Genomic DNA, 11407 nt, shown 5'->3' on the forward strand with positions numbered 1-11407 from the left:
TAACACACAAAATCCGTTAGATTCACTTCAACATTTAAATTTAATTTGTCAAAATATTTTCGTCGCTTTGAGACCGCGACCTGTTCACTGACAAAATTCTGTGCTGCACAGATTTTGTATGTTATTTTAAATGGCTTATAAACACCTTCCACGCTGCAATTATATATATATATATATATATATATATATAATTTGCCCTACTTATACAAAAGAGTCAGTAGCTGGTTCAATCATTGCGTAATATAGTAGTTATCACTACTAATAAAGAAACTATATTTTGCTCTATGATTATGTAAAATAGTAAACTAATCCGTTACTACGAGAAAAAAAGACTGCTCCATATATGTGAAAAATAATAAACAGCTGTACATTGGTATACTGGAAAATGTATTAAGATATTCAGAAGCAAAAATTATTAGGATGCTGTTAATACAAAGTCTTTGATGAAATTCCAAACACTCATTGGTCATAATTTCTGCAAACAGAAGTAATAAAGAAATAAATGAAAAACATTAAAATATTACTTGGGGTTCTTCATCTCCATAACTCTCTTCTTCAGCTGACTCACTCTCAGAATATAGTGATCTGCAAAAAATGAACCAAGGAGGAGGTTTAAGATTAGTGAAAATTATTTGTCATATGGAGTGTAGGTAACATTCTGGACCTTTGCACTTCATCTAAAAGTTAAGAAAAGGAGAAAAGTGATATTGTTGCATGGGATGGGAGCAAGAAACAATGGAATATTATTGAAAGACTAATACAGGAGGTGAGGGGAAAGACGACCAAGAGGAAGTTAAGGTCAGAATGCGTCAGTGATCAGAGGAGTGAGTCAGAGGTTAGAGGAATGGTCAGAGGTTAGAGGAATGGTCAGAGGTTAGAGGAATGGTCAGAGGTCTGGTGAGCAAAGGCGGTGGAGGAAGCTAAGAACATGAGAGGAAAATGTAGAAAGAGTCAGTGAGGATTATGAATAAATTTAAGAAGTAATATCTATGTATATTTAAACCTGTTGGGAAATTAGGAATACGTTTCAATAAGTAGCTTTGAACAATTTTATTTCAAAGAGAGGTCAGCAAATTTTGACGAAGTGTTCAGACAGTAAAACTCGTCAGTTTGATTTTTATAACAAGCTGCTGAAAATATAGTTCATAGACTTCATTTCACATCAAAAGGTATAAATCTTTATCTATTTACATTTACGCATAAAGTCTGATGCGTAAATACTCTTATAATTAATATCAAGTCAGCAAATTTGTCCAATTTTCATATGGCATTTAATCGGTACAATTTTGTTTATATAGTCTTCTGCAATTTATCTCAGTTTTGTGGGATGTGTGGGTGTTTGAGATCTGAAGAACTGTGAAAGACAGTAAATCTGCTTAATTCAATTCACATCTCTAGATTTACTTCTGCATCAATGTATTATTTCTTACATAAAATAAGACCTCAAATTTCAACAATTTTGGTAAGGTATTTTGTTTTACCGTTTTATAATTCAGCTAATACACTATATTTTCTTCAGATGCATATTAAGACACAAACAAACAATAACATTAAAAGAGATAAACTGATAAGTTAAACATTTCTGAAATGACTGTATGCCTTTGGTGGAGATACTTAGCGTTTATGGGACAAATTTCACAGCGACACTAAATACACTTATGCGTGATAAATATAGGAGGTGCAAAGTGGATGAGAGATTGATAAACATGAGAATAACAACGTCAACTTTTAAAATGGCAAACCGCCTAAATCGTCTAAAATTACTTATACATATAGAATATAAGAGAGAAATAACGATAGATATCAACATTAAGAAAAACATAAATAAAATAGGATCCAAAAATTGAAGGATGTTCCATCTACGGCCGTTCCAGTGGTACGTTACTGGTCATGGTTAAAAATTAAATATTCTATATATGCAATTTCCCTTCATCAGGATGATGTCCTCCTTGGTAAACGTCGATTTCTTTATTGACCACTGGGTGCCAAACAGAGGAGACGATACAAATGAAAGTAGTCGATATAACGAATGATTTTACACGAAAATAAGCGAATTATGATTGTTCAAATAGTTACAAATACAATGAAGTGGGGGATAGGTTCAGCTTCGACCCCACAATCCCCGTGCTACCACTGTAACATTTTTATAAATTTATGGATACACCATGCAGGTACATTAATTCTCAACATACTCGCAACAGCTTTCCATCTTTTCCCAACATATATCAGGTGACAGGCATTTTCTCCCCACCCTTATTCTCCTCTTTAGGTGGAAAATGAGGAAATAACCCAGCTCATGGCTGGAGATGGGGATGCCTGTCACAATTCATTTCAAACACTCTATATTTAGTATATTCATAAGCGTTCTACTTATGATTTGAGATCAGGTGGTACGTCCATCTCATTCCTTTGTATTTGCATTCGGGGCTTGCAGGGTGTTGTTAATCAGGCCCTCGTAAATTTGTGAGGAGAAAGCCTTCCTCAGAGGGCCTATGCCGTTTTTAATAGAATTTTTAGGCTATTATAATTCAATCTGTCGATTGAAAATATCGGCATATTTTCGGAAATATTTCCTTCGATGTTTTCAGTTACATTAACAATGTTAGGAATGCCTCTTAATTTCTGCAGTAGTGACTCATTTGTCATTACTATCGTATAATTTGTGCCCGAGTGGGTGGGGATCGATTTGGACTGGGGACTTTTAAGTGTCTGTGTGCTTTGTTTGTTCCTTTTAGTTTAAGTTGTAGGGCTAGTTGCGGTGGACTGGATCGTTATTTCTCTTTTGTGTTTTCTGGTGATTTTCTGCCATCCTTCCTTTGTGTCTCTTTCATCTCCTCCTCTTTTTCGCTTTCTGCTGATATCTAGCTGTGAGTCTCACTGTGTGTCCCGTCTGTCCCTTCCTTTGTTGTCTCGATAGGAGTGGGCATCACTGCTTTTTCGGGGAGGAGATTGGTAATCGGCCCTAATGTGGCCTGTTTTTGGCCACACTTGTAGCAACGAGGCTTCCTCTCCTCGACCATGACTCGCAATTTGCTCTCCCCCACCGGTATGGATGGAGTCTATTATATTTTCTAAATCATCAGAGGTTGCTTGGATGAGCATTTCGATCGCCTCCCCGCCAATTTTGTAATCCCAAAGCAGTAGCTTGGATAATATTTATTTTATCCTGCAAGCCCGTCTTTATGGTAGCCACCAGCCAAACAGGGTCTACCTCAGGTGAAATATCTAGTACCCTAATCTTGGAAGTTTGCCTTGCAAGATAAATAAGTAGGGGTACCACCTCAGCAGTTTTTAGTGGCTCTGTTGAAGCTTGTTTAGCCATTTCTTCCGATTTGAAGCGAACGTCTATTGTAGCATACTTCGCTCCTCAAGTGATGTATGCCAAGTCGTTCCATACTGGCCGCAAGCACAGTTCTATGGCCTCCTTACTTGCATTATCCAGTTTTTTTGCTTTTGACAACAAAAGGTTTATATATCACAGTGCACCGATTCCTTTCACGCGAGTCTTCCATACCACTTCTTTTGCTATAGCAAATCACAGTGAGAAAACAAGCATTGCCTTCTTTGTTAAAAGAGAAAGGAGGAGCAATCTTTAAAATCGGCTCGGAAGACAGTTGTACTCTTCCCAGCCGTGACAGCAGATGTTCTACGTAAACCCAAATTTCAGAAATTGCACAATCGATAGACGGTTTCCCTGTCCTGGTCGCATCTTGGGCACATAGGTGAACAAGGGGCACCATACCTTGCGAGTTTATCGCGAATTGGTAAGGCTCCTCGGTAATACTGCCAGGCCAGGGATACCTAGAAGTTATCCGAGAGTCCTGGCTCCAATGTCCTTCGAAACAAGCTGGCTAGTTGACCATCATCGAAGCCTAGAGTCTCCTTCAGGTCGTCGTCATACTTAGCTCTACCAAACCTGTATAGAATCACGAGGTGGAACTCCCGCTGCTGGCGTTACCTGTGCGAGTGAGAAGCGAGAGTGCATGACGACACTCCACTTGTCAAGCTTTCAACTTTTGTCTACGCTTAATCCATGGTTCTAGTTCACTAAAATTAGTAAACTGAGGAAGTAACAATCGAACGAACGGAGACCACACTCGTTCACCGTCCAGGCAGATCCACAGGTGCCTCCGCCTTAGCGCTTGTCTGCGCATCAACAGCCAAGGTATCCCCAGCCTACCCTTTAGCAGGTGTTGTCACTAGATAGGGTGCTTTACAAGAGAAGCTCCACATTTCCGAAAAGAAGCGAAAGAGCAGACGCTTCAACTTGATCAGCCACGAATGGGGGAAAGGCAAACGGTTAAGCGGAAGGTAAACACCTCTGCGACCTCCACTGTTCCTTTCAGAGATAGCCGTTGTTCAGACCAGATTTGAATTAGGTGGGTCACACTGGTCGTCACCTCACCCCGATTCTTATCTATCTGGAGATCTGGACCAAACCAAACCCCTAGCATTTTGACAAATGCCCCCGTCCAACCCCTACGACGTTGTTGGGAGGTATCGTCTTGCCTCTCCAGGTGCCGAGTTGCAAGCCAACTGACTTATCCCGGTTAACGTTTGCTCCTGCCACCGTTTCGGAGGCTTTAATGGCCTCGCTAACACTCTGGATGTTTCATCTAGGATACGATGACGGTGATGTCATCCGCGTATTCCGTAAGCATCCTTCTACAACCTAGATCGTGCAGGACGTTCCTAAAATTCTCCAACTTCCACAGAAAAGGCTCCAGAACCAACACACAGAGAAGAGGATAGATGAGACACCCTTGACAAACTGAGCGTTTGATGTTGAACGGCTTAGTGAAAAAAAACTTCCATCCGAACGATCGATTCGATGTTGCTATATAAAGCGATGATCCACCCGCGGAAGACGAGGCCAAGCCCGAACGCCGCGAGGACTGATACCAGATACCGATAGTCAATCCTGTCAAAATCTTTACACTGGTCTAAATGGGTAGGAGGCCCATCCGTTAACCTTCTCTAAGGTGTAGCGTATAAGGTGGAGATTGTTGTGTATATGTCTGCCAGGAACAGCACAGGTTTGTGCTTCTCCGACGAGTCCGCCCACGACACGCCCCAACCTTTTTACTAAGACCTTGGCTATAATCTTCAACTCTGCGTTAATCAGAGTAATGGGCCGGAAATTATCTATAATAACCCCTCGTTTGCGTACTTTCTAAGCAGCGTCTCCATTCCCCGGCTCACAAACCCATTCTGCTGTCACTGTAATAAGGCTCGTAGCATCTCCGCAGCCGTGATCGGCCCTTCACAGCAATCACTTTCCCGCCACGAGGAAGTCTGTGAAGTGCCTCCTGCACACCGGCCCTTCACCCCTCCCAAAAAGCAGGGCGAAATGCTCCTGAAATACCTTATACATCTCCTCGGGTTCGATTATTAAGCTCAATTGATGATTTGTCATAGACTTTATTGCGCCATCATTTCCACGTTGGGTGTCTGTCACACGCGTCCATTCAGCAGCTTTGTTTCCTTCACGTCCCATTGCTCGTTGCTTAGCTCTGATTACGTATCCATCGTTTTTAGCCTCAAGATGTTGGTTAAGAGCCAATCTCGCAACTAAAATTCTGGGCGCAGAACCAGATTCCAGTGCTTCACCTAGGGCCCTATTTCACTAATTACAATCCTGTCTAAATAAGATCTAGATGACCCATTGCTATTAGTCCTTCTCCACAATGGAGAATCTGGGACATCTAGCCAAAACCTATCTCAATATCCGTTTAGAAAGGGAAAAAAAGTCTCTTTGACTACTCAGTCTGGGCTCTGTGGCAACTACAATATCCATTCGATGCGACCTAAGGTCATTAAGGAAACTACCTCGGTTCCAATCCGACCCTAGGCCGCGTACTTTCAAATAACCTACATTAAGTATATCCATAAAGATTGTACTTACGATTTGAGATGGGGTGGAACGTCCATCTCAGTTCTTTGTATTTGCGTCCGGGGCTTGCGAGATGTCGTTGACTAGGCCCTCATAAATTTGCGAGGAGAAATCTTCCTCAGAGGGCTTATGTTATCTTTAATAGAATTTTTAAGGCATTATAATTCATTCTGTCAATTGTAAAAATCGCTGTTTCCGAGAAGAGTTTTCCGTTCAAAGTTTTTAATTACGTTCACAGTGTTAGGCACGTCATTTAATTTCTGCAGTAGTGATTTATTATTTGTCACTACTACAGTATAATTCGTATCTAGGTGAGTGGAGAACAGTTTGGACTGGGATTTTATAGTTATCTCTGTGCTCTGTTTGTCATTTATGTTTTTGCTGTCGGGCTAGCGGGGTTGGATTGGGTCGGTGATTATAGTTTCTTTTTCCTGGTGATTTTCTGTCACCCTTCCTCTTGTGTTTCATCCATCTCCTTCTAATCTGTTTCGCTTTCTCTCGATACCTCACTGTGAGCATCACCGGGTATCCCATCTGTCGTTTCTTTTGGTGTCTCGACAGGTGGGGTTATTGCCGATTTTTCGGGGCAGGTTTGGTAATCGGCCTAATGTGGCCTTTTGAGTCACACTTGTAGCATCGACGCTTCCTCCCCTCGACCATGACTCGCAACTTGCTCTTCCCCACCTGTATGGTGTCGATTATATTTTCTAAATCGTCAGAGGCTGCCTGGATGAGCATTTTGAGGCCCTCCACCTGCCTATTTTGTAATTCCAATGCGGTGGCTTGAAAAACAGCTTTTTTATCCTCCAAGCCCGTCCTTATGGCTTCCACCAGCCAAGAAGGGTCTACCTCAGGTGGAATGTATCCTACTCTAATCTTTGGAATCGGCCTTCCAAGATAAGTAGTTAGAAGTACCGCCTCAGCTATTTTAGCGGCTCTGTTGAAGCCTGCTTGATCTTTTCTTTCGATTTATAGCGCATATCTCTCGTGGCATACTTCACCCCTCTCATGCTGTATGCCACGTCGCTCCAAACTGGTCGTAGGCACAGTTCCACGCCCTCCTTACTTGCATATTTTTAGACTTGACGAAAAAAGATTTATATATCACAGTGCACCGCAGTGCTCTGAGAGTGGTTTCACTGGGAGGGTTAACTACTGTCCCATTCCTCTCCCATTTTAGCATCCCTTTATATTTTACCGGTTCATCGCTTTCACAGTTGCCATTCTTTCTAGCAACTCCGGCTGCTGCCGCAAAATTCACTTTTCTTCCCTTTACGAAATCCTCGCCTGATGGCATACTTCTTTGTCTGAACCGCTTTCGCAGTTTGACATATTTTTCCTAGTACTGGCCCCAGGTTCGACACTGGTTCTGGTCTTTATGGGTGATTTATCCATTTTGTCAAGTCACAATATTAATAGCAATATTTTCCTCCTTCACACAAGGGTGGAGATGTTAACAAAATCTGCCAGAAACAGAAAACACGGTGCTTTACAAAGTTCAACAACGCAAGAATACTTCTAACCGTTAAGGCAGCAACAATAGACAAAAGCAAATCTTCAAACTGACTCCGACTTGGTGAATTTCAGCGTTTTATTAATCTAGCAGAATCAAAATTTCTTAATAAAATGTTTTACAGCTCGAATGCAAATGATCCCATGTCTTCTATGAGCGGAAGATTCGAAATACTCGGTAATCGCAATTCTACTTACAAACATTATTCTAATTCAATTACCTAGTTGATCTAATTTTATAGATTTTTAGAAATGTAGAGTGAAATTCAGGAGGGAATCGCGTCTGAAAACTTATTTAACGTATTAGCATCATATAATTCAAGGATTAGATACGATTCCCTTACACACAATGTGCACCTATCAGAACCATTACCATATGAGGGAGACCTCGCAATTATAGACCACGTCAGGTTAAAAAGCATGTTACTAACCCTAAGTTTATTTATAAAAGCAGCTAAGGTAGTAGAATTCTTATCCTTAGGGTTTGAACAGGAATTCAGATGGGCCCAATCCTTTTGAAATCTATCGTACTACTTATATATATATATATATATATATATATATATATATATATATATATATATCTTGTTTTGTCTATTGGGTAGGCTGACTCTACATTTATACACAACATTGTATCGAAGACATGATCCTGCCAGCGGACAATTGTTTGATATCAAGATCAAAGAATTTTTTACAAAATTTTCTTAAATTCAATTTTTAGCCTTTCAGCACCGAGATTTGACAGACCGCGTGCAATAAATAGAGCATAGTCGCTATATAAAACTCCGGAGAGTTTATGGAAGCTACTTTTTATTTACACGAGGAGATACAGGCCCACTAAATCCTTAATTTGTGAAGAGTATGACGAGCCCATCATTATATCGAATAGGCCCGTGGAATCAGCCTTTACTCAATTTTGTTCATTGTAATCGATCAAGGCCATCCTGGCAGTCAGAATATCTATGGCCGACTTAGGGATGTCAGTAGAATTACGGGCGAATATTAATGCTTTGTTAAGCAAAATAAGGGATCAACAAACTAAGTGACTTGATCTGCTCAACAGCTGTAGTGATATCCAGGACCTTAGCGAAGAAAAAAATCCCAGTCAAATCTCAACCCCCAAACTAGAAACAGATCATAAGCAAAATTCAAAAACAAAAGAAAGATTTATCCCTACTCTGTGGAGGATCAAAGAAAGATCAAAAATGAAAAATAAAAACGGTCCATATAACAAGATAATACAACATAAAAAATATAGAAGATACCTGGGAGGTAAAAGAAAAGAATTAAACAGGGCATAGCAGTAAAACGTTGCCGCATAAAACGCTATGAAAAACGTGAAAGCTTCTTCTATCAAAGTAGAGAATTCAAAATAAACAATAAACGTTTTTATTGTGATTCAGTCATACTGGGAAGCAATATGGAGCAAAAAAAGCAGCAAAAATGCTTAGTGGATTAGTAGGGAAAAGGAAAGAAAGTACACAATAGAACAATAGATATGGCCCACCATCACAGGCCAAGACCTCACGGACACAGTAAGGAGTACCAGCAACTGGAAAACTCCAGGGATAGACAAGGTCCCCAACTTCTGGTTCAAGTACCTCACCTGTACACATAACCACTTAGCAGCAGCATTCAATTGATTAAGTGATCCAGAATCAACACCAAACTTGATGCTAGAAGGAAAAACACCCTAATTCTACACAAAATTACAGAGCAATAACATACCTGCCAACATTCTACAAGACCCTAAAACCAATCATCTATAACGGGCTTATAAAGCACTTGGAAAGCAACAATGCTATACCAGATGAACTAAAAAGGGTACTGGACAGGGATATGTGGTTGTAAATTGAGTCACTATAGAGGACTGTAAGAGGAGAAAGATAAACATGTACATGATTTGCATTGATTACCAGAAAGAGAAAGCATTCGACAATGTTCCACGCCTTTAGATACTGGAATCTCTCCACACAAATAAGGTAGCCCTACCACTACTAAAATATATTGAACATGAAGTGATAAGCTGGAAAACAAATATAACATTAAAAAATTACTCAATAGTTATTAAAATTCAACCTATACCCATAAGAAGAGGGATTTTCCAGGGAGACTCACAGTCACTCCTGCTTTTTCGCCTTTCTCTAACCCCGCAAACAAACTTGTTAAACGAAACTACCAAGCGTTAAAGGTGCTATGAGCAAAAAATAAGCCATCTCCTGTCTATGGATGACATAAAACATTTCGCTAAAAGCACCATGGAACAGAGAAACCTTAGCAAAATTGCTCAAAGTTTCAGCAATAACATTGGGATGAGATTGGGTTGGACAAATATGCTAGAGTCACACTGAGAAAAAGCAAATTATTCAGCACTGAAAACTCTGCACTTGGCATAGACATCGAAATTAGAGAATTAGACCACAACCACCCATACAAATATCTAGGAATAGACGAAACAGCTATAATACAACACACAGAAATGATTGAGAAAATTAGGAGAGAGTATTACGGAAGAGTAAGACTAATATTAAACACTGAACTATATGCTGAAAATAAGATAATAGGGATAAATACGTGAGCTATATCAGTCATAAACTACAGCTTTAACTTAATAAACTGGAAGATCAGTGAATTGAAAAACCTAGATAGAAAAACCAGAAAACTACTAACGACGTATCGAAGTCATCACCCCAAAGCAGAAAGGGACAGAATATACCTATCTCGCTCAGAAGGAGGCCGTGGCCTTATACAGAGAGATAATTATTAGATACCCGCTTTGTTTAGAAAGAATATTTTTATATAATACTCCTCAATTAATTTGCTTTCTTCATCTAATAGGCTATCGTAGATATTGAGTTTGATTTGAGTGGTAACTATAAAAGTTCCTTTCACTACTTATTCTCTTCACAGCCTCTAAACGAACGAATGAATAATGGTATCAGTTATAAATATTTCCTCATTGATAAAATTTGTTTCTGTGCGCAGGTCAAACTGTATCTGGAAACTATCTCCTCGTGCTTTACAACGAGAATAACATTTATCTTTGCGAATGGAATTGGTCCATTTGACTGTTCTTACGTATGCATTATATAATATGGATTTACAGCTAAACTGTTATTTTGCCTCTTATTGTTTCCGTAATTTTCCTCTTTTCTTTGACTATGTGTGTAATTATGTATACATACATACATATATGTGTGTGTGTGCGCGCGCGTGTGTGTGTGTATGTGTGTGTGTATGTGTGTGTGTGTGCGTGTGTGCATATGTGTGTGTGTAACCCAATCGGTTTTCTCTACTGTATTATCAAACTTGCTCATCTTACCTTTAATCCAATTATCGCCATTGCTCCTGAATAGTAATAGTAATTAAATATAAACGCTGCATACAAAAGTAAAATTTCTGTTAGTTAATTTTTCTCTCTGAAAAATTTCTAATAGGAAATTCCTTACATGTCTGTCTAAAATATAAAATTCATTAGCAAATGAAACGTGCGTAATGGTAACTAAATAATAGCAATGAATTTTCCAAATTCTTATTTTATTATGCAATAACTCTGCAAGTAATATTTCTAGAATTTCTAACCAAAATAAATATTTTGCAGAAACATAGAATCAGCATAAGGTGCATACTGGGTTGTAATGATGGAATAAGCAGAAATCAGATGTATTGGAAGAAAGAAGCTATATATATATATATATATATATATATATATTGTTGTACTTGGGGATGGTCATATTGCCAGTTTAGCCAATAAAAACACACGCACTGTATATTTGGTGTTAATTTGCTTCAGCTTTATATTACATTAATCTTAATCTTATTTCGGCCAGAGTTCTTTCGTCACACTTCTGTGACCTCATCAGTGGTCCTTTGTTTCCTTCCTTCTTATGTGTGTCTCACCTTGCTAACTATCAGCCATTTTGTATTTTGTATTCCTATTGTATGTGTCTACGCATGCGTGTCCTTCAATGTGTCTGTGTCTTTTGTAAGTGCATGTGTGTA

General features: G+C 39.2%; 1 protein-coding gene across 2 annotated transcripts in view; it reads right to left on the reverse strand.

The window, feature by feature from the left end:
• Positions 1 to 11407, reverse strand: part of LOC106871768 (uncharacterized) — a 629775-nt gene that overhangs the window by 564858 nt on the left and 53510 nt on the right. For both annotated transcript variants that reach the window (XM_052974057.1, XM_052974056.1), the window contains exon 5: positions 525 to 585. In XM_052974057.1, coding sequence (XP_052830017.1) covers positions 525 to 585 — 61 coding nt within the window. The remainder of the gene's footprint in view (positions 1 to 524; positions 586 to 11407) is intronic.

Source organism: Octopus bimaculoides, chromosome 17, assembly GCF_001194135.2.
Source record: "Octopus bimaculoides isolate UCB-OBI-ISO-001 chromosome 17, ASM119413v2, whole genome shotgun sequence".
In the NCBI taxonomy this organism is placed as follows: domain Eukaryota; kingdom Metazoa; phylum Mollusca; class Cephalopoda; order Octopoda; family Octopodidae; genus Octopus; species Octopus bimaculoides.